The sequence below is a fragment of the Ambystoma mexicanum genome, chromosome 6q (genome assembly GCF_040938575.1).
Source record: "Ambystoma mexicanum isolate Mex_15411 chromosome 6q, UKY_AmexF1_1, whole genome shotgun sequence".
Lineage (NCBI taxonomy): Eukaryota > Metazoa > Chordata > Amphibia > Caudata > Ambystomatidae > Ambystoma > Ambystoma mexicanum.
The window spans coordinates 1,567,797,654-1,567,823,293 of record NC_090937.1 but is presented as its reverse complement, the minus strand read 5'-3'; the positions used below and the strand labels follow the sequence as shown (position 1 = coordinate 1,567,823,293).

At 47.4% G+C, this 25,640-nt stretch overlaps 1 protein-coding gene across 2 annotated transcripts in view; it reads right to left on the bottom strand.

The window, feature by feature from the left end:
- Nucleotides 1-25,640, bottom strand: part of ZNF638 (zinc finger protein 638) — an 846,814-nt gene that overhangs the window by 473,129 nt on the left and 348,045 nt on the right. For both annotated transcript variants that reach the window (XM_069632287.1, XM_069632288.1), the window contains one exon: nt 8,491-8,531. In XM_069632287.1, coding sequence (XP_069488388.1) covers nt 8,491-8,531 — 41 coding nt within the window. The remainder of the gene's footprint in view (nt 1-8,490; nt 8,532-25,640) is intronic.

The window sequence follows — 25,640 nt, the reverse complement described above, 5'->3', positions numbered from 1 at the left end:
TCGGATGAAGGGATACCCTCGCCTTCGGGGTTGCGCCATGCGTAGAAGTCTCGGCGACCTTCGCAAGAGACAGCACCCACTTGATGGAAGGCTGGACCTTCGCCGGGTGTGCCTGGGCCTTCACTGTCAGGACCGGAGCCTTGTCCCGTGAGGCCTTGTCCTGCTTGGCCTTCTCCTTAGGGGGAGGTTCCGCTCTCAGATTCCCCTTGCCCTTCCCTGGCAGGTCAGTCTTGGGCTTCTCCTGGAGTTTGCCCAGATGGTCCGACTTCCTCTTGGCCGAGGACCCAGAGCATTGCCTTTTGTTGGACCACTGCAGGAGGGTATCTCTCAAAGGTCTTAGAAGTCTGCTCAGCCTTTTTAGAACTGGGAGAGGCATGATGCTGGGACCCACCCAGAGCAGGGGCCTTGGCCTATAGACACTCGTTCAAGCTGCCTGCACCGATCCATCATTGTGCGAGGTGCCATCTCCTGGCAAAACGCAGAATCCTCCACCTTGTGCGACGTGTACAGGTAGTAAAGATACTGGCTATGCTTGTCTTCTAAAAAGATATTCTGCAAGTAGCAGTCGGAGACCATTGAATCCTTCTCCTCTGACATAGTCCAAGCGACATAGGCATGAAGAATCTTCTGGAAGCTTCCACAAAGAAACTCGCCCTTGAGGGGCGCTGAAGAATCCGGAAAACCGGTCCCCGTTAATCAGAGGGTAGATCGATGGAGCACAAGGCCCAATTGACCTAAAAAAATAGAGTAAAACTCTTCCAAAAAGTGAAAGAAAACGCAGTAAAAGCTAGAGCTAAACAAGAGGACTTCCAACACTTTAATGTGCAGAAAAAATCTGAAGGTGGCTGCCAGACGAGGGGCTTAGGTAGAGGGCAGTCATTGGCTGGAGGCAGTATGACCAAGAGCTTGGTGATTGGTTGTTAGGAGAAAGTACAGAAATGAAACTGAATTTTCCCTTTACCGAGGATTCCCAGCCTGACGGGAATATTCATGTGAATCCATGCCAGACCCAATGCTGTAGAATGTCTAACACTGAAGAACAAGTTACTTCTTACCTTGTAACGTTCTTTCGACGGGATGTTCCTCCGACGTATTCCTCATCTTAGATATCTCCTTCCAGCTCTGCTGGCCTCAGAAAATGTTTTCTCTAGAGGGCGCTGCGCGTCGACGTCCTCCGAGTCGATGTCCCTCGACAGCCGCCGTATCGACGTCATCCTGCCTATAAAGGCCGCGCGCAGCGTCCGTTGCTCAGTTCCGTTTTGTAGCCCACAATAATACTTTCTGGACTAAACTAATCACCATGAAGGAGCGTAAGCTGCAACAAGGGAAGTAGAACTGCAGGGATGGATGGGAGGGTCGATGAATACGTCGGAGGAACATCCCGTCGAAAGAACGTTACAAGGTAAGAAGTAACTTGTTCTTCGAAGGGATTGTGTCCTCCGACGTATTCCTCATCTTAGATAGGCTCCCATAGCAGTATTCTATTATTGGAGGAGGGAGTACTGACTTCACGCCGTCTTCTATTGATGAATAGAATGCAGTACAGCCCTTCCAAACCTAGTCTCTTGACTGGAGGAGGAATCCAAATTGTAAAAACGTGTAAAGGTATGGACAGACGACCATGTAGCGGCCGCACAGATGTCTTTAACCGGCACGCCTCTTGAGGGCCGATGAAGCTGCAATACCTCTGGTCGAATGATCCCTAAGGTTTTGAGGGGGCTCTTTCCCTGCCAGTTTTTAACATTCCAGAATCGCTAGAATGATCCATCTGGAAATGGTCTGCTTAGTTATTGGTAACCCCAGCTTGTGACCTGCGTAACCTACAAACAGCTGGTCTGCCTGTCTTATCCTGGCTAGTCTACTGATGTAAAAACTTAAAGCCCTCCTAGGGTCTAGCCTGTGTAACCTCTCTTCCTCGGGTGAGGAGGAGGATAGAAAGATGGTAGGGTAATCTTCTGAATGATATGGAATTCAGAAACCACCTTTGGGAGGAAATTAGGCTTCACTTGCAGGACAACTTTGTCTTTGTGAAATATTGTGTGAGGGGGTTTACAAGAAAGAGCTTGTAATTCGCTCACCCTTCTAGCAGATGTAAGTGCTATTAATAAAACAGTTTTAAGGGTAAGGAATCTTAACTAACAAGAATGGAGCAGTTCGAAAGGTGTGCCCATCAGGAAAGTTAGTACTAAGTTTAAATCCCATAGGGGAACTTGGAATGGTCTTGGGGGATAAACATTGGTTAACCCCTTTAGAAACTGTATTACCAAGGGTAATTTGAAAAAGAATGGTTCTTCCGCAGTGCGCTTAAAGATGGATAGCGCTGCGAGATAGCCCTTAATGGTGCCAACTTGAAGGCCTGAATTTGCCAAATATAGTAGGAAGGACAAAACCATTGGTGTACCACATGAAAGTGTCGATATTCTGTTCTCTACACCAGCTGCAAAATCTGTTCCAACGGCAGCGGTATAAAGACTTTGTTGCTGGCCTCCTTGCCGAAAGCAACACCTCCATAGCATCATCAGGGAGGTCCCAATCCTTGTACCTCAGCCTTTCAGAAGCCAAGCGTGAAGGTTGAGGGTTTTGATGTCTGGATGGAGAACCCGACCTCCCTTCTGTGAGAGTAGGTTCTCTGAGTGGAAGTCGAATTGGAGAGCAGATGGACAAGTCTAGAAGGTCCGGGTACCACGTTCTCCTGGCCCAATCCGGGGCAATTAGGATCATGGTTCTCCGGAACCTTCTCAACCTCCTGATCATTTGATGAATGACAGACGGGTGGGAACGCGTACAGAAGCAGAAAATCCCAGTCCACTATGAACGCGTCTCCCAGAGCTCCTCTCGGGGGAAATTCCCTTGAGCAGAACAGGTCGTATTTCCTGTTTAGGCTGGTGACGAACAGAACTACCTGAGGGGTTCCCCAAAGGGCAAAGATCTCTTGAAGGACTTCCTGAGCTAGCTCCCACTCGTGGGAGACTGTTCTGCCTGCTCAGAGCGTCCGCTGTCCGATAGAGAGATTCCTTCTTGGATTGCCCAAAACCAGAGCTGCATCGCCTCTCTGCACAGGGGTAGTGATCCTACGCCTCCTCTTTTGTTGAGGTAATGCATGGCCACCGTGTTGTCCGTCATTATCAGGACGTTCTTCCCTTGTACAGCTGGCAGGAACGCCTTCAGCGCAAGTCTGATGGCTCTCAGCTCTAACAGGTTGATATGTAGTCTGGACTCCGATGGAGACCAACGACCGCTGATGGTCAAGTCGTTGGCGTGGGCTCCCCACCCCGTGAGTGAGGCATCCGTGATTACTGTTATCTCCGGCCAGGGTTGCCAAAACTGTTCTCCTTTCAGAATGTTCTCCTGACAGGCCCACCACTGAAGGTCTCGAGCTACCCTGCCGGGAACCTGAAGAAGATCTGCCATTCTCCCTGAGAATTGTGACCACCGAGTCCTCAGTGCCCACTGGAGGGATCTCATTCTCAGGCGAGCCTCTGGCACTAGGAAAATGCAGGATGCCATGAGGCCTAGCAACCTCAAAAAGTCGAAGGCTGGGAGACGTTGGGCATGTTGGAACTTGGTAACCATCTGTAGAATATCTTGAGCCCTCACCTCTGGTGGCAAGGCTTTTCCCAGGGAAGTGTCCAGGATCGCTCCTATGAACTGGAGTCTCTGCGATGGTATCATTTGTGACTTCTTTAAATTGAGGGAGAAGCCCAGTCTGTGAAGGAAGTGGCACACGTGATTTAGCTGGATCTGAGCTTGTTCCGAAGAAACAGCCCTGATCAACCAATCGTCCAGGTAGGGGTAGACGTGAATCCCTTCCCTCCTTAGACTTGCAGCCACTACCGACATTAACTTGGTGAAGACCCTCGGGGCGGAGGTCAGCCCAAATGGCAGCACTCGAAATTGATAGTGAGAGTTGCCAATTGCGAACCTCAGGTATTTCCTGTGTTTGAGATGGATAGGCACAAGGGAATAGGCGTCCTGAAGGTCCAGAGATACCAACCAGTCCTGGAACTGAAGGGCCTGGAGGATCTGAGAAAGAGTGACCATCTTGAATTTGTCTTTTCTGAGGAATTTGTTCAATTCTCGCAAGTCCAAGATGGGTCTCAGTCCTCCGTCTTTCTTTGGAATGAGAAAGTAAGGGGAGTACCAGCCCTTGTTCCTCTTCGCTACAGGTACCGGTTCTATGGCACCTTTCTCTAGCAGGTCCCAAATTTCCTGCAAGAGGAGCAGATCTGGAGCTTTCTGAGAGCTGATCCCCGGTGGATGACTGAGGTATACGTAGTAAAGGCAGGCAGTAACCTTGGGCAACTGTTTCCAATGCCCAAGCACCTGACGTGATAGCCTGCCATACCGCCAGATGTTGAGTCAACCTGCCTCCTACAGGTGTCCTGTGAGGGAAGTCCTCAGAGTGGTTTTGGGGCGGCTGATGCAGATGGTAAAGAGGCACCTGCTGTTGCTGCGGCTTTTGAATATCTACCCCGTCCACCTCGGGTAGTTCTTCTTTGTCCCCTTTGAACCAGACGTCCTCTACCTCTTCCGAATGTGGAGAAGCGAAAGGACTTGCCCCTCGCAGAGGTTCCTGCGGGACGAAAAGGAGTCTGACGGATTGCAGCTCCTAGGGATTTAGCTGCTGCTTTTGAAGTTTGCAGTTTCTCTAAACTGTCATCCGCCTTTTTCCCGAACAAAGAGCCATCGAATGGCATGTTCAAGAGCCTGGCTTGCACATCTGGGGCAAAACCAGACTCTCAACCAAGCAAATCTCCTGGTTGATATACTTGCTGCCATTGCTCTGCTGATACTGTCAGCCGAATCGGGATTCGCACATAGCGTCTTTACCATCCTGTATAATATTCAGGGATGCAGTCAGCCGCTGTAGAAGCGCACTCCCAAAGCAAGGGTGCAGGTAGCATTAACAGATTTTAACGCCATGCTACATGCTGAAAAGACTTTCTTTGCCATAGCATCATATTTTTTATCGTCCCTGTCCTGTGGGACGGTAGCATAAGCCGTCTTGACATCGGTAGAGGATGCTGCCTGTACCACCAGACTTTCTGGGGATGGGTGTTTAGACAAAAACTCCGGGTCTGTAGAAGATAGCCTGTACTTTGTAGACCGTTTTTTATTTACTGCTGGTACGACATCTGGGGTTTCCCAGTTTGTCATGATCTTCCTCTGAAGAGCTTTATGAAAAGGCACCACAGGATCCTCCTGTGGGCCTTTGTCAAGAATATCCATGAGGTCATCTTGTTGGAAAGATTGTGAAGGTGCAGACCACCCCATGAACTCTGGTCCTGGCCATTAAGGCTCTATAGGGGGTTTCAGCATGCTCCCCCGGGTCTGGCCTAGCAAACTCCACCTCAGGGGAAGTGTCTAACCCACTTGCCTCATGTAAGGAATCATGAAGATCCTTTAACCTGCGTTCTTCAGAGGAAAATTCCTCTCTAATTGGGGTTACAGGTCCCTGCAACTCAAATGTGTCTTCCTGTTCAGACAATTCTCCCTCTTCCAAAATTGAGGACATAGTTCTCAATTGTTCTGAACTCAAAGGGAGTAAATCCCATTTCCAAGGCAGAAGGTGCCGAACTTGTCATTATCGGCCTCGAAAACGTCGATGTCGTCGACGCCAAAGGCTTCGAGCGTGGCGTGGAAAACAAAGGCGGAGGCCTCGAAGACCTCGACAGAATTGGAATTCTACTCGACAATCTCAAAGCCATCGACGTCGAGGACCTGGGGATAGTCACTGGGTGGGTCGTAACCGTGACTTTTCTTAGCGTCGACGCCGGTGTCGAAGCTGGCGTCGAGTCTACAGACCCGTGTGTCGAAGGTCCCTTCGACAACGGCGTCGAAGACACCGACCTCGGCGTCGACGGAACCTTCGAGGAAGGTTTGGAGGTCATAGTCCTACTCGAGGGTTCGAGACGCGCTCGAGAGGTTTCCTTCGCCGGGTACTGCGACTCGCAGCGTTTTTGACCTTCGGGTCTTTCGACCAGAGCATCGCTCTCGGGAGTCTTCGAGGGGGGTCAAGGCCGCTTTCTCGAAGACGCTCATATTTTTGCGGAATTCCTCCCATTCAACCCGGGAACTATGTTTCGTGGGGCAAGGGATTCTTTTTGGCGAAACAGAGGAAGAGGAAAAGGAAGACAGAAGGTGATCTTCGACGTCTCCTCTTCGAGTGCTTCGATCTCGAGGAGTGATGGGACCCACTCCGAGACATGGAGCGCGAATGGTGACGAGGAGATGAGTGTCTCGACTTTGTCAACGAAGAAGCAGCTTTAAAAGTCTTACCTTTCTCCAGCTTCCCCCTACGCTCCTTCAGGGCCTTAGCTGTCATGGACATACAGTCCTCGCATTCCGAACAATGGTGTTCAGCTCCCAAACACCACAGACAAACTCTGTGAGGGTCAGTCAGCGACATCTTTTTCCCACAATCTCGGCATTTTTTGAAGCCGGATCGAGGAGTTGTCGGTTCCGACGAGGAAGCCATCGAGTACGGATCGAATAACTCGAGGTAAATATGGATTAATCTGACAAGAACTGAGCAGCGGTATTCCGAGGCACTGAGTAAGCGCGGTAAAACGGAACCGAGCAACGGACGCTGCGCGCGGCCTTTATAGGCAGGATGACGTCGATACGGCGGCTGTCGAGGGACATCGACTCGAGGGACATCGACGCGCAGCGCCCTCTAGAGAAACATTTTTCCAAGTTAGAGAGTTTTGTACAATTTCACGGTAGCGTCACAAGTGGTTCCACTTGTGGAGGGTAGAGCTGAAATCAACTCAAGTAGCTATTTCAAGTCTCAACTGAGAAGAGCAAAGCACAAGACAGAGCCAAGTACCCCAAGTCTGAACAGTACCTCTGGTTTCAAAAGAGTGGTCCAGCTGGCTTCTGTCCTGTTGCAGAGATGCAGATTCTGGGTTCCTGAGCCTCAGTTGTGGGGACAAGAGGGAGGACCTCTGGAGGATCTTGTGGCAGCAATTCGACAGCAGCTACGGGCTCTTTTTGGATCAGCGGCACTTAGAGGTTTCAGCGCACAGGAAATAGCACCAATGCGGATCTTGGATACCAGTTGGGCTACCCTCACTCTTTGGGTCCTACACTCTGGTGAGGGGACTCTTGCTCTGGTCGTCCTGCTGCTGGAGGGTCCTGGGGAGACTCAGAGCATCTGGCCAGATTTAAGACATTGCACTAGACTACTATTTCTCAACCCCTGGCACTCGGTTCCTGCAGCAGCAAAGTACAGCCAGTCGGGAAGATAGTCCAGTGGAGTTCTCGGTGTTAGTTGGTCCCACTTAACCCTAGGGAAGAAGTCTTCCCTTCCGGAGCTTCTCTTGTCGATCAGAAAAAGCAGTTTCAGCACAGCAGGAGGGCTTCACCAGGCAATTTAAAGGTCAAGGAGGATGCAGCAAGCTTCGTTCATGGTTTCGTCGGGTATTCTTCCCAGAGGTCGACTGCCTTTAGTCCCAAAAACACTCGCCTTTTAAGCAGGTTTCTCCCGTTCATGCATATTCTAGGTTGTCACTCAAACAGCAGGGTGGCATCAGGACTGGGTGCATTCAGGCATTCCTAAAGACAAATGACAGGGGAGTTTTGGGTACCTTCCTCGCTTCCTGCCCTTTCAGACATGCTGGAACCAGAGGCGGGTTTCAATACCAAAGGAAAAACGAACCAAGGGCTCAAACCTGGCTTGCTGCACAGAGTAAAACCTAAGAAAGACCTCACAAACAGAAAATGGCGGAAAAAAAGACCAGGGCCATTTTGACAAAATGGTCACCCATGGGTGCTATGCTGGGACTGAGGATTCAGCTTGCGGTAGAAAAACACAATGGTAGGAAAATTAAACTACTTCCACCAGCCATTAATTGTAGTGAGTAACAAAAAATGTTACATGAGTAAGTAGACAAAGGGGCTACTAAGTAACCCTCCCAGCACACCACATAAAATGGTGTGTGCTGGGTCTACAAATAAAAAGCTAAGTAAAGTCAATTTCACGTTACTACTCTGAGCAACAGTAGTTTACCCAAGAGTAGGTATTAAAACCTTAAGAGAAATCCAAAAGACTTCTGCGACACTGCACAGAGGGTGTTGTGTATCACAATACAAAAGGTGATGCCAATGGAGTTTATCATACTCCACAACCAAATGAAATGGTCCTGATCAGATTAAAAATACGTGAGAAAAAGGTCTCACTTACAATGCCACATTTAATTCATCTTTTACAGCTGACCATCTAATTACTCATGCTTGTTCTCTATGAAAGGGGCTGCAGAAATGCAGCTGAGGAATAACATGGTGGAAATTTGCCCAAAAAAAAAAAAAACTAATGCCAGATAGGCAATACAATTACTATGAAGTCCGTTTTTACACGCAACGAGTTTTCCATCCAATTTACAGTGTTCCAGGACCTTGCAAATTGGCAGAGATATTGCGTTTATGAATATCAATGAAGATCCTAGGGTGAATGAAGTGAACCTCAAATGTTTAAACTAGAAGACTTACCTTGCTCGCTACCTTGACTTTTTTTTTCGGAACAGGAACTTCTGCAAAGGAAGGGGATAAGGTATCTGTTACATTCTTGTTAATAGTGCAGAACATTAGGAAATAGAAACCGTCCATGTAGTTTATATAAATAAATTCCATTAAAACAAATGAGCCATTTGTTATATAATTGACTGGCATCAGGAATCAAGACTTCCAAAGTAAGACTTTTTTTCAAATCTGGTAAACATACGGATTTGAAATGCAAGTAAACAGATAATACAAAAATGAACAAAACACGCATTTCATTGTAATATTAGATTTTTGTTAGGCAAGAATTGATGTAGTAACCTTGTGGGAGACTACACAACACTTGTCCTCTTGGTATTAGGTAACCCACCTTTTAGTATAAAGCCTGTACTACACAAGTCAGTAGTGTGACTGAGCAGCCAGGCTTCTCAAATGTGAAATCCACCAATACAAGTAGGCAAGTAACACATACACTCAAGGTGTGTGTTATAATTTAACAGTAGTTTTTAAATTAGCATATTTTAAAAAGGGCAAGTTTCCAGTATCAACACAAAGCTAGAACAAGTTACTTATTCCCTGGTAACATTCTTTCGATTGGATGTTCCTCCCACGTATTCCTGATCTTATGATACATCTCGCCAGCTTTGCTGCTTCGGAGGAATGTTTTTTTTCCTCGGCAGAGGGCGCATTATGTGATGCCATATTGTCTATGTCCTTCGAAGGCCTCAGTGTAGCATCTACGTCATCAGTATAAATAGCGCATGCAGACCCGGTTGGCTTCAGTTCTGTTTTTCCCTTTCCCTTTTTCAAGGCATTAACCAGGCGTACACAAGACCCCATGCTCTCAGAAAGCGCAGAGTGTAATAGTAGGCTGGGAGGGGTGATGAGGAATACTTGGGAGCAACATCCAATCGAAAGAACATTACCAGGGGTAAGTAACTTGTTCTTCGAATGGATTGTGTCCTCCCACGTATTCCTCATTTTATGATAGACTCCCAAAGCAGTGACAATTTAGAAGCGGGAGCATCAATTTAATCATGGGCCGAATGGAGAACGGCTTTAGCAAAAAGTCCTCCTTGAGTGGAGGAAGAGTACAAACAGTAGTGTTTGACAAATGTGTAAATGGATGACCAAGTGGCTGCTGAACAGATGTCATTTATTGGGACACCCCTTTGGAGAGCCGCAGAGGATGCCATACCCCTTGTGAAATTACCCCTTAGCCCTCTGGCAAGTCCTTTTTCTGCAAGTCTATACCATCCTCCAATGAACAGTATGATCCACCTGGATATAGTTTGGTTACTGCCAGGCCCCATTTGAGGCCGGTATACTCAAAGTAAATCACCCTGGCGAAATTGTGCCATTCTTGTAATGTAAAAGCTTCGAGCCCATTTCCGGTCTAGCCTATGTAGTCTCTCTTCCTCTTTACCTGAATGAGGAGGATGATATCAAGTTGGTAGCATTCTCTTCTGCGACAGATGGAAGTCCGAGACTACCTTTGGTAGGAATTATGGTTTTACTATGAGGATGACTCTTTTATAAAGTAGTACGAGGAAGCTTGCAAGAAAGAGCCTGCAACTCACTTACCCTGCGGGCTGATGTTATTGCGATAAGTAGGACCGTTTTCAATGTTATGAGCCTGAAATAACACTAATGTAAAGGCCCGAATGGGATACATGACAGGAATTTTAATATAAGGTTGTAGTCAAAAACAGGTACACTAAAAGGGACTGGAGAGTACACATTAGTAAGTCCCTTCAGAAATTGTCCAATCAAGGGGATTTTGAAGTAGGAAACCTATTCAGAGGAACACTTCAAAATGGAAAGCGCTGCCAGGTATACTTTTATGGTTCCAATCTGGAGCCCCAATTTGGTAAAAAAAATAAAAACACATTTAAAAAAAAAAAAAAATAGTCCATAGGCAGCCCTCTGCGAGTACAAACACGGCCCATTGGCCTGTTCTTTGGGAAATAACTTTGCATATCAGTCTTCGTGGCAGGGAGAAATCTCACAAATGTGCCAATTCCCTTCACCTTAGAGACCCCCAGCAACTTGGCTAGATTTAGAGGACTTGATTTTTTTTTACCTCGAGATAGTGAGCCTTTTCTCTCACTCATGTATTTTGATGCGTTTTATTTGGTTATGGAGTTTTAGATAACTCCATAGGCATCTTTTCATTTGTGTCCAACAGTACCCTCAGTGCAGTGACACAGGGAAGCCTTTTAGGCTGTCCCAAGGGTTAAATACCTTCTCTGGGATAAACTATTTCCCAGAGAAAGTAAAATGAAGAGTGCTCGAGGGGTTACCTAGTATCCTGTGTCTAGAAACTCATGTAGCAGTCAAATACTAACCTTTTCTATCGAAATGGGTGCTGGCAGTGGTTTTACAACAAACTACCATGACTTTTCCCGACCGCAAACACCAGTAGCTAAATATCGCAGGAGCCAAGTTTTTCAAGATGGTGCCTTAAGCTGCTTGGTTTAAACAGGTCCCAATCTTTTTTTCGCCATTTCTTTTTGGAAAGGTCCTTCTAGTGTTTGTGTCTGTGCGTTAAACCAGGTTTGGTCCCTTTGTTTCTATGCCTTTGGCGGGCTTCAGGACTGAAGTCCGCCTCTGGTGTCTGAGGTGGGCAGGAAGTGAGGGAGGTGCCCGAAACTCCTTGTGCTTAGTCTGCTAGGAGAACCAAATGGACGGCATGATTGGCTGGCTGACTGTCTGGATGACTGTCTGGCAAGGTCAGCCACCCTGCTGGGAGTGTGGCAGCTAGGCTGGAATGAAAGGGAGAAAACTGTTTAAAATGCGAGTCTCTTGGACTGGAAAGCAGAGTCGACCACTGGAACGAAAGAACTGAAGACGAGCTGCAAGAGGACGGCTACTGCAACTCCTGGACCGTTGGTTTGCCCTGTGAAGCCCTACTGCAGGTCCGAAATGCAAAGTTAATCTCGACAGAGAAGCCCCTTCAAGGAAGACTTTTTCCTTTGAGTTGGTGGGACCAATCAACATCTAAGCCACCTGGATACCATTCTCGAGAGGGACAACAGCTTGTGTGCTTGAATTACAGCTACTGGAACTGAAGTGACTCCAGTGCAGGAGTCCAATGTCCTCCCTCTTGTCCACACGACTGATGCTCCGGAACATTGAGATCTGCAGGAACTGCCAGGAACCAACGTCTTCAGCTGCCTCTTGTTCTTCATATTAAGGTACTGTGCCAACTAGATTGAGAGAACTCCCCTCTCGCAGTGAAAGTTCGTGGAACTTTCCCAACTTGCAGGCCTAATCAGTTTGTTGCCCAACATAGGATTATTTTTCATACAAATTCATTCTGAGAACTTTGGCAAATACTTTACCGTTTACTTCAAGAACTGCTCATTCCTATCCAAGACACTAGTCCATTGACTTTGGACTAGGCCTATTGAATCCTCTAGTGAACTAAAACTATTTGCACTGGCTAAGAATGTATTTGTGATCTATGCTACTAACTTGTGCCTTTTTAGACCCATTGAAAGTAACTGAAATGTCATTTTGCTCCTATTTTAGGGGAGCCTATTTTACCCGGAAACTTACTGGTTTAGTATTGAAGTGTATGTGTGTATAATATTAAGTTGCCTCCTTCTAGTGAATGTTTTCTAAATGATTGTGTAATAAATTAATAAGTGTTTCAACAGGAAACCTTGCGTGTAAGTGTCTACTTGATGGTTGACCATAGTCAACCACATTCTCCTGAATCACTCATGCCCGTCTTACTTGTGTGAGCCCCATCTGGATCTTGGCATACTGTGGTTAGATCCCCATTGATGATCACATGATTGATTTCATGCTCGCATTGCACTTCGATGGTAGATTCTATTTCCTCTAGGAAGGCTTTGTTGGTAATAAATCTTGGGTTCCATTACATATCAATAAGATTAGCTCTGCTTGATTTAGTCTCATCAGCTTCTGTTCGCTGCAAAGGTCAGGGTAGACTGAATGAGTTGCGACGATCAAATGTTTTTTTCTTAATTTTAATCCACATCCTATACAAATTGCTGTAACCAGTCCCGACCTAGGTCGACCTTTGGGACCTTTCCGGGCGCTAGAAAAGGCCATTTCATATCCATCTAGTGTTGGTTTTGCACAAAATCAGGTCAAAGAATATAAACATTTTCCAAGTTGACGTCGCTTTGTACAGTAAGGTGACAACTCTTGTATTTCATGATCCCATTGAGAGGGAGCCTTTATGGAGTTTTGACTGTTTCATGTGTTTTTTCCCCCAGTCAAAACTTCTCCTTCCTTCGTTTCTAACGGCTAAATGCTCCGTTTTCTCCTAGTGGCTGTCGAATTCCATATCCAATCTCTCGGTGCCAAACGTTGTGTTGCTGGCTTCGATTGCGCTGTGTTTTGCTTCCATCTCACTATTTGTTGCTCATGGTCAGAGGTTGTATTCCGCCAGTGCAGAGGGCCTTTTGGGGCTTGCTCAATGGATTCATCACCCGATGAATATGGGTCTGATCTTGGAGAAACCAACCGGTTGTGTGTCCTTGTACATTGTACAATTTGAGTATTGCCTCTGCGAGTTCCTGTCTTTGTCCTCTAGTTGACTTTGACCCTTAATCTACCCATTAGCTAGCTGAGACGAAGCCTTGTCCTTTGCGAACATCCGATTCCAACATTGAAAAAGTCAAATCTTGCTGCCCATTGCAAAATTCTGTATTTTGCTTGTATCCCGTTCCTCCAGTTCCTCCTCTGTAGCCCTCCCAGGAAGGCTGGCAACCTTCATATTGCCACTCTCAACTCTCGCTCTGCCGTCAAACACTCCTCTGACATCTGCCACCTCCTTGAAGAACTAGACCTTGATGTCCTTGGTCTTACTGAGACACGGTTCACGGCCAGCTCTGTCACAAGCTTTGACACTCCTCCCTGATGGCTACAAGATCCTCTCAGCACCCTTTCACATCCTCCTGGTCCTGTGGGGGAGGGGGGGGAACTACCCAAAATTATATGTCTGTATAATGGAATGGAAATATGTAAAATCCTTATAATCATTGTGCTGCCCATTCTTGTCTCAATTACAAGTTACCATCTTAAGTTCCCAAATTAAATCGTGATTTCTGTGATTTCCGTGATTTCGGGTCCTCATCGGTGACCACTTTCTCTCCCCACTCCTCCACCTTTGGCTGTCTCGCATCCTGAAACAGCCAGGTCTCTGCTCTACTCTTCTTTTTCTGATCCGCTTGATGCTTTTGCCTCCGTTTGAGGATCCGTTTCAAGTCCAAAGCCAGGTGCAATTCCTGGTATGACTGACCTAGCTACACTTAAACTAATTAAACGTAAGTGTAGGGCAGCTGAGGAAATTGAGGACTTCCTGTTCATCCTCTGACAAACTGGCCTGTCGCCTGCTACAAAGGCAATACCGACTGTCCTCACCAAGAAGAGAGTCCACATTCAAGCTCGTGTCTCTGCGGCATCTAACAACTCGGCCGAACTCTTTAAAATCTGGAAGGAGCTGGCCAACCCTGCTGCAGTCTCTACCCCCCCTCCTGTTGCCTGCCAGGCTCTTTGCAATGCCCTTGCCTCTCACTTCATTTAAAAAACCCAGAAAATCCTGTCCATCCTCTCCACCCACACGCCTCTTCCCTCTCCATCTGTGCTTGCTGACCCTCTTTCAGCCACCCTCCCAGCATACTTCTCGTCCTTTCCTCTTTTCACCCCTGACGAGGTTGCTAGACAAGTCCGATCTATGAAAGCCTCTTCAAAACAGGTTCATCCCTGTTCCTCTAAAACCATCAAGGACCACATTGACACCCTGGCTCTTGCTGATTTTTGCAACCACTCCTTTGCCTCTGGACCCTTCCCTTCCCCTCTGAAGCACTCCTTTGTGCACCTTGTTCAAGAAACCCACAGCTGATCCTTCTTGTCCAGCTAACTATCACTTAATTTCCATTACTCCCTTTCTTGGAAAACTCCTGGAAAAGTTGGCCATCTCTCAGTTTAACCTTCATTCCAATTCTGTTGGCTGTCTCCATGACCACCAGTCTGGCTTCAGAGCTGCCAGAAGCACGGAAACTGCTCTCCTAAACATCCATGAAGATCTGCTCACCAACCTGGACTCTAACATTCCTTCTGTCCTCATCCTCCTCGATCTCTCTTCTGCCTTCGACACGGTCAACCATACCATCCTGCTCAACCGTCTCCGTGAAAACCTGGGTATCACTGATCAGGCTCTGGCCTGGCTGACCTCTTTCCTCTCAGATCGATCCTCCCAGGTTCAACTTGGGTCCTTTTAACCTCTTGCCCTGGCTTTTCAACCAATACCTGGCAACCCTCGCCCACTGCATTGCCATTTTCTGCTCAAATTTACAGTGCTACGCTGACGACACAACTCATTTTCAGGCTGCCCTCTGCCACCTCCTCTCCCTCATCTCTGATTGCCTAACTGCCATTCAAGATTGGTGTGCCGCCAATGATCTTTGTCTGAATGCCAGCAAGACGGAGATCCTCATCGGCACACCTTCACCATCTTTTCCCCACTCTCTGGACGGCCTCCCTTGGCCCTCCTACTCCCAGCTGCGAGGCTAAGAACCTCGGGGTCATTTTTGACTCCACCCTTTCCTTCTCCGCCCACATCTGAGGTCTCTAAAAATTTCCGACTGCACCTCCTCAGAGGTACTCTGCCTTTCCTCTCCTTCCTCCAGAAGCTCAGGGTATCTCAAGCTCTGGTTCTCTCTAGCTTGGACTATAGTAACAGCCTCTTTCTAAATCTACCTGCCTCTACACTGTCCTCTGCAACTAATCCAGAACAGGACTGCGAGACTTGTCCTTGGCCTCAAGCCCTGGGATCGTATCTCTCCAGCTCTGAAATCTCTCCACTGGCTCCCAGTGGATGCAAGGATTAAATTCAAAACACTGCATTGTCCCCAAGGCTTTCTGGGGCCTGGGTCCAAAATACCTTCAGCTATCCCTCCGCAAATACCTCCCCTTTCGAGCTCTTTGCTCCTCTACCTCCAACTGACTCAGGGTCACTCGTTTTTCTAAGAAATGAGCTGGGGGTAGATCTCCATCTTCAGCTGTCTTCCCTCTGGAACAGCCTCCCTGCCACTCTAAAACTTGACAACCATCTCCGGTTCCGGAAGCACCTCAAGACCTTCCTCTTTTCTTCTGCCTTCGCTCCCCCTCTCCCCTGCTGATCTGTTCTCTTGGTACCGTGCACCTGGCCACCCTCTGTCTTTTGGGCCCAGGTACCTTCTCATCCTGCCACCCTCCCCCACTGCCTCCGGGCTACCCCTTGCACTGGGGTATGTATCTGTACCCATACAGCCCCCCCCTTTTTCTTCCTGCACTTATCAGACCTACTCTGTCTGCTGCCTTAAACCTAGCACTTGCAAATTGCTGGCTGCATTACCACTGTTGCCTCTATTATTTATTGTTATTTATCTGTTTCTCCTCTGCTTCGCACTTTCCACCTGTCCCCACTTCCATGCACTCCCCCCTTCCCTCTCCCATGCACATGCGCGTTCTCAATGTCACTGGGCCTAGTAAGATCGCCCTTTTGTTCTCCCCTGTTCCCCTCCCGTGCCGCGCTCTGCAACATTTGTGTACAAGTGCGATAGAAATAAAATCACAATCAATTATTTGTTCCCTGCTTGAGGCGAGGTCTTCATCTCACTGCAAGGTCATCTCTTAATGCTGCTTTTTAGTTTTTCCTGCGGTTTGAGCTTTTACCATTTTTTTTTTATTACTGAACTGTCCGGGTTTGTTTCCCCTCAGATCATACCCCAGCGCATGGAGGTGCTCTGTGGCCTCAAGTACCACTCTCACTGGGGAGTCCACATGAAGAAAGGAGCAGTCGTCGTTCACCCCGTTTGGATCTGGTTCTAGCACCTTCATTTGATATTTGATGCCTCAGACTCGATACTTTATTAAATAGTCTCCATATCGTTCTTTGATTCAGGATCAGCTTGTTCTTTAGGTCAACTATTCTTTCCAGTTTAAAAATGTGATTACCTTGTGGTTTCAAGAGGCTGTGCAAGTGTGAAGTTGTTTTCAGATTTTACTGTGGGTCAGGTCTTTTAGGAATCTGACTGGTCTGTTTTGGAACTGACGTCCCTCGAGTTTCACTTTAGGGAATTACTTTGTGTCATTTATGCACTGTCTTCAGCGTTACTGATTATCCACTTTTTTCCCCATATTGAGGGACTTTTTCTTGGTTCCTGTTTTGAGCCCATTCTCAGAGCCCCCAATTTATTTCTCGTGCTCCTATCTGGGCTTTTGCTACGATTCCTGGTAGGGAGTCTCCTCCCCTTGCTTTGCGCCCTAATAGAAGTGTCTGATCGACTTCTTGCCTTATAGATTTGATTCCGTTTGTCTGCCCTTTTCCTGGAACATAGGACTGGAGGTTCGATAAGCAAGATCTTGCGAGTTGGCTCTTGAGATGCCACTTCTGTACCATTTCTTCTGCTTTGCGTTTTTGAGGATATCTAATAATTTAGGATTCAGAGTCTTCGACCGAATACACCCTCATATTCATGAGGTCAGTGAGGGACGCATCTTCTGCGGTGGATAGGTCTTTAATTACTCCCCGTGTGGTACGGTCCTTTGTTCCTTGCGCAAAGGTGTAGTTGATAAATGCTTTTGAGATAATTGCAGGACCACTTGTATCTTTATTCTGATAGGGCTTGTTCTGTTCGACTGAGCTGGTCTTCTGACTTGGCCGAACATGGGTAACTGCTGCCTGTATTGTCAGTGCTTTGAGTCCTTCTGGATCGCGTGGGTTAAGCTTCATACGAGTCACCTCAGCTGACTCGTCTGCTCATTCTGATGTCCTCTTTTTGGACGCTGCCGATACCAGCATCTTTGTTCTCTCTGCTGTGGTTAGTATATGGTGGGTGCTTTTGACAGTGTTTGTTGGCCATTAGCCTGTTTTTCGCTGGTTTCGCAAAGTTAGTTTCTCCCCTTGGTTTTTGTTTCCTACCGTCCTGTTCCTGGTTTACACTGAAGTTGTGTCTTTGACACTTTTGATTCACCTTGCACAGACCCGAGGTCTGAGTAGCCCTCAGCCCCCCGCGTCTGGTGGGTGGTCTCTGGCTCCATGCTTTGTGACCTTGTTTGGGGTTTTACCAATGGCTTAGCCATGATGTAACCCTCAAGGTAAGAGCTTAGTGTGCATAAATGCAAGCATGGTGGTGTGATCTTGGAGTGTCGTTAAGTGCTTCATACAACTTACAGAACGGGGCTATGGTGATATACTTCAAGTCAATTTTTTTATGGCTATTCTTTGACATTTGGGCATGAGCTTTCACAGAGGCGCCTATTGCGCCGTGGTTTATCCTGGAAGAGATCTTGCTCAAGGGTAATTCCTCGGGCTCTTGGTTCCCTGGTAGTGGATCACGTACGATCTCTTGAGGGATTTCTTTGCCTTTGGGTTGGTTCTTCAGTCAGCAATGTAAACTTGTGGTTGCCTGGAATTGATAGTGGTTTTTTCCCCCCTTCTACTCTGGTTACTTCTGCACGGGCTTCTCTATTCCTGTCCCAGTTCGAGTGATTCTCACCCTCCTCATTTGTATTTAATGATAAGTCCACCGGTATAGTGCTGCAACCTTGTGTAGAGGTCAGGCTGTTTTCCCGTTCATTTCTGTGTTGCGGCAGGTTCCCTTTGTTCTCTCGGGTCCTTTAAAGGAGCCCGTGATCCTGTGTGTGTATTGCTTGTTTTATCCTCCGGATGGCCAAAATGCCATCTAATTAGCGTGGAGTCCGATTTCTTTTTGTTCCGTGGACTAAGATCCCACTCTGTGATACTGGAAGTTGTTCCAAGCTATTGTTAATTGATTTGAGGGATGTACTGTGAAGTCTTCAGCCCCTTCCAGTAATTCTGCATCAGAAATTCCTCAGCTACCTGGGTTACAGATTAGTGTTTCTTTTTTAAAAAAAACCTTCTATAGCCTTGTTCTGGAGCGGTTTAGACAGGCAGACTGTATTTGGCCCTTTTAAACGCGGCTCCAGTCGCGAGTGTTTTTTCCTTGATTTGGCATTGCCCCCGAAGTATTGAAGACCATGCCACGAGTCATTTTTTGATTGAGGCTTACTATGTTTCGGAAGAGTTGAAATTCCTCCCATGGGGCATGTGGGTCCAAAATCAATGTGCTCGACTTTTGGTCTTCGGTTATCTGTATTGAGAAAGTTTTAATTGGAATGTCTTGAGTGGCATCGCGTTAATATCTTTGATGTGAACATCATTGTCCTGGTTGGTGACTTTTCAGGAGAACCCCTCTTTCCTAGATGTTAGTTTATTTTCACCTTCGGGTGCCAATTCCTCAAGGGCAACTTCTTCCCAAGCCATATACGGAGGGCTTACCAGGTCAGCCATTTCTGGCGGAGTGTGGAGGTCAATGTGAATTCTAGTTGCCACCCTCTCCCCTGCTGTCCCTCTTGCAGTGCCAGCTCCCAGGGTTTTTGCCCGTTGGTCACTCCCCTCCCACCCCCAACTTGGAGGTGTTCTCGGGGCAACCGGACAAAGGGGTCCTCTTGTTGACACGCAGGTATTGTGGCCATATTCCCCTTTTCGGGCGTGTGCTCATTTGTTACAAATTGGTAAATCCATAAGGTCGCTGTCACCGTTTTCTGCGCACCACTCCCAAACTTGCTGGTTGGGTGAGGGTGCTGGCGCGGGCACTGCCAAGTCCTTCACACCCTCCGGTGTCACTTGCCCCACACCTCAGGCCTCCCCATCCTTCCTTGGGCATTCCTCAAACGGAGAGCATTGGTAATTATCCCTTATTGGGGTTTGCTCTCCCGCTGGTAAATTCGCTCGGACCTCTGCTCTTTTCTGAAGCCAAGAAAAGTCTTGCACAATGTTTTTAGAAAGGTTTGTAGAAAATAGAACACTTGAAGGGCCACAAGCTGGGTGGATTGTGAGGGGCAGAGCTATAGCAACTCTGCAAGGTAATCAAGAACTGTCAACTGAGAGCAAGTAAGGCTACACAACAAGAGGTAAATTCTTAGACTGTATAGTACCTCTGGTTATAAGAAATGGTTCCAGCTGGCTTCTGTTCCTGTACAGCACTGCAGATCCGGTTGTTACTGAGCCTCAGTTGTGTGGAGAAGATGGAGGACGAATAGAGACTCAATCTCAGCAAAGGGAAGATCGGCAGAAACAAAATGGCAACACTGCGGTTCTCGGATACCACTCTTGACTTTCCTCGCATCTGGGGTCCAGCACTGTTAAGGAGGCTCATGCTTGGTCAGACATGCTTCAGGGAAGCCTGGAGGATCTTCCTGGCGCCCTGGTGTGACTTAAAAGCAACACACAATCTGGTGTTCCTCTCCCTGGTACTTCGGTTCCAACAGCAGTAGAAGTACAGCCAGCTCCGAAAGGATGTCCAGACGGGCTTACTTTGGAGTTGATTGGTCCCACCAACTCAAAGGGAGATGTCCTTGCAGGGCTTCTCTAGTCGAGGCAAAAAGCGAAGCTTCAGCACAGCAGCAGGGCTTCACCGGAAAAACCAACGGTCCAGGAGTTGCAGCAGGAGTCTCTTCCTAGTTCTTCCGATTCCTTCGTCCAGTGGTCGACTGCCTTCCAAGCTAAAACGCCTCACCTTTTATGCAGGTTTCTCCCATTCATTCCAGCCTAGCTGTCAATCACAGCAGGGTGGCTGTCCTTGCCGGAAAGCCAGCCGGCCCATCACCTTTGGGTGCATTCCTGTAGCCAAGGGGATTAAGCCCAAGGAGTTTCAGGCACCTCACTCACTTCCTGCCCCTGCCAGACATACTGGAGCCAGAGGCGGGCTACACTTGTGAATCCCAGCAAGGGCAAAACGAACAAAGGAACCAAACCTGGTTTGGCACGCAGAGTAAATCTCAAGACCTTTCCAACAAGAAATGGGGAAAAAAAGACGACCGGTCCATTTTGACAAAATGGGCACCCATGGGTGCTTTACCAAGGCTGCCATTGTAGCCCGCAGTAAAAACACACAAAGGTAGTAAAAAGTAACCCACTGCCACCAGTCATTAATTGTAGAAAGGGCAACAATGTTATGAGAAACTAGACAAAGGTGATACTAAGTAACCCCTCCAGCAGCCTATGGTAAGTGTGTGTGCTGGGTCTAGAAAGTTACAAAATGTAAGTGAAGTCTATGGAAGAAACCTGGACTTCACTGCTCTTGGAAACAGTTTCACCAATAGAAGGTGGTTAAACCTTTGGGAAATCTAAGACTTCCTTGTGCCACTGCACTGAAGGTGCAGGGTGTCACAATGTAAAGATGCCGATGAGTTTGGCAGAAAAAAAACAGCCTAAATCACAACAAAAATACCCAAGAGGGTGAGACAAAGGGCTCACTCTCTCCAGGTTAGAAATTAAAAGTCCTTCAGTCCAGCACAAGAGCTGGGGTCTAAGGTAGAAGGGAATTAGCACATTTCTGAGAATTCTCCCAGCAGCACTGTAGAGGCAAGCTCTCTGCCGAGAAGAATGCAGCCTGTGCTAAAGACAACAGGCTTCAAAACAGAATTCGAGCTAGCAGTGCCAGCCCGAAGGGACCCACCAACTGTTTGCAGTCTGTTAAAAGCCCATGTGGGTCAACACCCCATGCAGGCCAAGGTGCCATGCACAACATTCAGTATTAAGAAAACAAGGTTTAAAGGAAAATACAGGAATCACATTAAAAACATGAGTTGAATGAAATATGGAACAAATGAAGAGAAAGGCATGCATTACTTACCGTAAAAGCATTTCCGATTGTATCTGCTTAGATTCACATGCTGTGCATTTAGTCCGACATCCAGTGGTAACCGCATAGCATTGCATCTTGGCTTTTGAGAATCCAAAAGGAGACATCAACATGGGCGTCCCTGTAACACTATCCCACGTGACGTGTAGTATACCCAAAATCTCTCGCGTGTAGCGGTCCCTCCGATAGAATTTTTTCTGCGATGAGGGACCCTTATGACCATCATGAGTACAGAAAAGCGAAAGTAGTAAGACTTCCATGTTCCTTCCATCCGAGTGGGAGCATGTGAATCTAAGCAGATAGTCATCAGAAATGCTTTTAAGTTAAGTAATGCGTGTCTTCTGATGCTTGTTAATCTGTTTAGAATCACATGCTGTGCACAGATTAGCGAGCAGTACCCGGAGTTGGAGGTGGGTTGTGAGAAGGAACAGTAGTGAAAAAAATGTCTTCGTACTACTTGTCCCACCTGAGAATAAGACCTAGAAGTGCCTAGGCAATAGTGTTTTGTAAAGCCAGGTTGCCGCTTTGCAAATGGACTCTAGGGGAACATTTGCAATGAATGCTATGGAAGATGCCGTGGTTTCAGTAGTCTGCTCTAGGCTTGAAAGCCAGTTCTCCCTTAGCAAGAGTAACAGAGTGTGAAGCATTTGACAACCCACATTGAGATTGCAGATTTAGAACCAGGATCCCTTCTCTACTAGCTGCCACTGAAACAAAAAATGGTTTGTTTTCTCAGTGGTTTAGTTCTGTCCAGGTAAAACAGGACTACTCTGCGTACATCTAAAGTGTGTTGGCTTCCATCGGCCAGGTTAGTAGGGTTCTGGAAGAAAGTAGGCAGTTCTATGGATTGGTTCACATTGAACTGGGAGATAAATGTAGAAGCAAATCGAGGGTGAGTGCGCCGAACCATCTCTGAACTGTAACAAAAGGGTCTAGAACAGAAAGGGCCTGTAGTTCACCAACTCTTATAGAAGTGAGAGCCACTGTCTTATTGGTGAGACCTATGAGTCTAGCCTTTTGCATAGGTTCAAATGGCAACCCCCATAAATCTGGTAAGTTCCACAATCGGGACCCATCGGGGAGCTGGATTAGAAAGGGGCGTGGATGAATCCCCCTGACTCCTTTCATGAAAGCCTTAATTACCGGTATCTTCCACCACAACACCTTCTGTTGTGACGTAGTGTAGGCTGAGAGAGCAGCTAAGTGAACCTTAAGGAATTAAAAACCAGCCCCGAGTCAAGTGAGACAGAAACAAAAAGTGTGTGGGAGAGCAGTCAATGGGATTGACGCCCTTGGTATTGCACCAGATAATGAAGAGTTTCCATTTACTGGAATAGCAATATCGGCTGTTAGGTTTTCTCACTTCCCTGCATTTCTGAGTGAGTTGCAGGTGTCCAAACTATGACCTCAGGAGCCAGGCCGCTAAGTTCAACGTTTGCGGGCATGGGTGAAGTGTCTTCCCTTTGTCCTTGAGACATGTTGTGCTGGCATGGTAGTTTCACTAGGGGAGATAGAGACATCTCGATTAGATGAGCGAACCAGGGTTGGCAGGCCCACATGGGGGCCACCAATATTGTGACTGGTTCCTGGTGCATCTTGTGCACTATCTTGAGTAGTTGCCTCAGGAGGGGGTGGGGAGGCAGCGTAAACAAATTTCCCTGATCATGTGATCAAGTGTCCGTTCCCCTTGGAACGGTTCTGGGGTACCTGGAGGCATAATCTTGGACGACTAGGTCTTTGTGTAATCACCATTCGTACTCCATGGGTAGTGGGAAATCTCTGCTGAATGCGTCTACCAGACGTGCGAGTTCCCCTGGAACATGTGACAACAGGAACATGTGTTTGAGAGCCCACTTCCAAATGTTCTGGGACAGTTTGGACGGCCCTGGAGAGTGAGTGCCCCGCTTGTTTGTTCAGATAGTACATGGCTGTGGTGCTGTTTGAAGATCAGGACCATCTTCCCTTACATTTGTGTCTGAAAGGCTTTCAATACTGCCAACAGTTCCAACAGATTTGTGGTTGGATGCTATGTCTGATGACAAAACTCTGTGCACTGTCTGTTGAAGTAGGTGAGCTCCCCACCCTGTGAGATGCGTCTGTAGTGAGTGGCCTCCACTGCGGGGGTGGTGAAGGATTTCCCATCAAGAGGTTCTCCCACCACTGCAGCGAAGGAACGAAGGCTGGCGAGACAACCACTAGATCATCCCAATGTCTGCTGGCCTGACACTACTGGCTGTTGAGCCAACCATTAATCGGACACAAGCGCACGTGAGGAACCACAAATGCATGACGCCATCATTACTAACAGTCGCATAGCTTTGTTTACCGTCACCTCTCGACTGGCTACATAATGAGGGATTTGAAACATGTTTTGGACCCTCTGAGGGTAAGACGAGGCCGCCCTTTGTTCAAATTCGAGCCCATAAGAACAGTTTGACTGGACTGGGGTCGAAGCTGGATTTCTTCTCGTTGCAGAATCCAAGGCTGAATAAAAAAAAGATCTATTGTCTTTTGTATATTTAACAGACATGTCTTGTAGGAGTCCCCTGTTAGGAGTCAGTCGTCGAGGTAATGATAAACCGGGATGGATAGCCTGTGCAGGTGTGATGCTGCCACTGCCTTTGTATGTACCCTTGGTGCTGAGGCCATGCCGAAGGGTAGTACCTTGAACTGATAGTGCTTGTCCTGTATCATGAATCTGAGGTATTTCTGTGCACCGGCAACATTGAAATATGACAGTATGACATGCATTACTTACTGTAAAAGCTTTTCTGATTGTATCTGCTTAGATTAACATGCTGTGCATATGGTCCGACATCCAGTGGTAATCGCAGAGTACTGCAGCTGGTCTTTCGGGGACCGAAAGGGGACGTTGGCAAAGGCGTGTCTGAAACACTATACCCATCGTGACGTGTGTAGTACCCAAAATCCCTCAGCGCCAAGGTCCCTCTGACTATTTTTTCTGCCATGAGGGAGCCCAAGGCTATAGTGAGTACATGGAGAGAAAGTAATAAGTCTATGTTCCTTCCACCCCGAGCGGGGAGGCAGGGAGGGCGCATGTGAATCTAAGCAGATACAATCAGAAATGCTTTTACAGTAAGTAATGCATGTCTTCTGATGCTTGTTAATCTGCTTAGAATCACACGCTGTGCATAGACTAGCAAGCAGTACCCGGAGTTGGAGGTGGGTTGTGAGTAGGAACAGTAGAAAAAAAGATGTTTTAGTACTGCTTGTCCCACCTGAGAATCAGACCTAGAATGAGTGTCTAGGAAATAGTGTTTTGTAAAGGTGTGTACAGAACTCCAGGTTGCTACTTTGCAAATGGACTCTAGGGGAACATTTGCAATGAATGCTATGGATGCCCCAGTGCCTCGAGTAGCATGTGCTCTAGGCTTGAAGGGCAATTCTCTTTGCAAGAGAGAAACAGTGTGGTGCATTCGACAATCCACCTTGATATTGCTGATTTAGAGACAGGATCCCCTTCTCTACCAGCTGCCACTGAAACAAAGTTATTTAGTCTTCCTCAGTGGTCAAGTTCTATCCATGTAGAACATGACTGCCCAACGCACATCTAGTGTGTGAAGGCTTCTTTCTGCCATGTTAGTAAGTCTCTGGAAGAACGTGGGTAGGTCGATTGACTGGTTCACATGGAACTTCCAAATAAATTTAGGCGCAAATCTGGGATGTGTGCGCAGAACTACCTTATCTTTGTGGACTGTAACAAAGGGGGCCAAAACTGAGGGGGCCTGTAGTTCGCCAACTCTTCCGATAGAAGTGATAGCTACTAGAAAGGCTGTCTTGTAAGTCAGGTCTTTCAGACTTGCTTTATGCATAGGCTCAAAAGCGGGTCCCATGAGCCTAGTTAAAACCACATTTAGATCCCACCCAGGGGCTGGGTGAGTGATGGGGGATAAATTCTTTTAACCCCTTCCATAAAGGCTTTAATCACAGGTATTTTCCACCACGACACCACCTGCTGTGACGTGGTGTAGACTGACGCCGCCGCTAGGTGACCCTTTAAGGAATTGAAGACTAACCCAGAGTCCAACAGATGGGTTAGCTATAACACAATGTGTGAAGGCGAGCAATCGGTGGGATTGACGCCTTTGGAACTGCACTAGATGACAAAACGTTTCCATTTGCTGACATAGCAATAACATGTGTTAGGCTTTCTTGCCTCCCTCAGTATATCCACGCATCTTTGAGGGAGTTGCAGATGTCCAAACTCTAAGACCTCAGGTGCCAGGCTGCTAAGTTCAGAGTTTGTGGGCATGGGTGCAGAGTCTCCCCCCTGTCCTGAGACAACATGTTGTACGCGCAGGGCAGCTTGACTGGTGGGGAGAGGGACATTTCCATCAGGCGCGCAAACCAAGGTTGGCGGGCCCACACGGGAGCCACCAGAATCATGGTGACTGGTTCCTGGTGCATCTTGTGTACTATCTTGTTCAG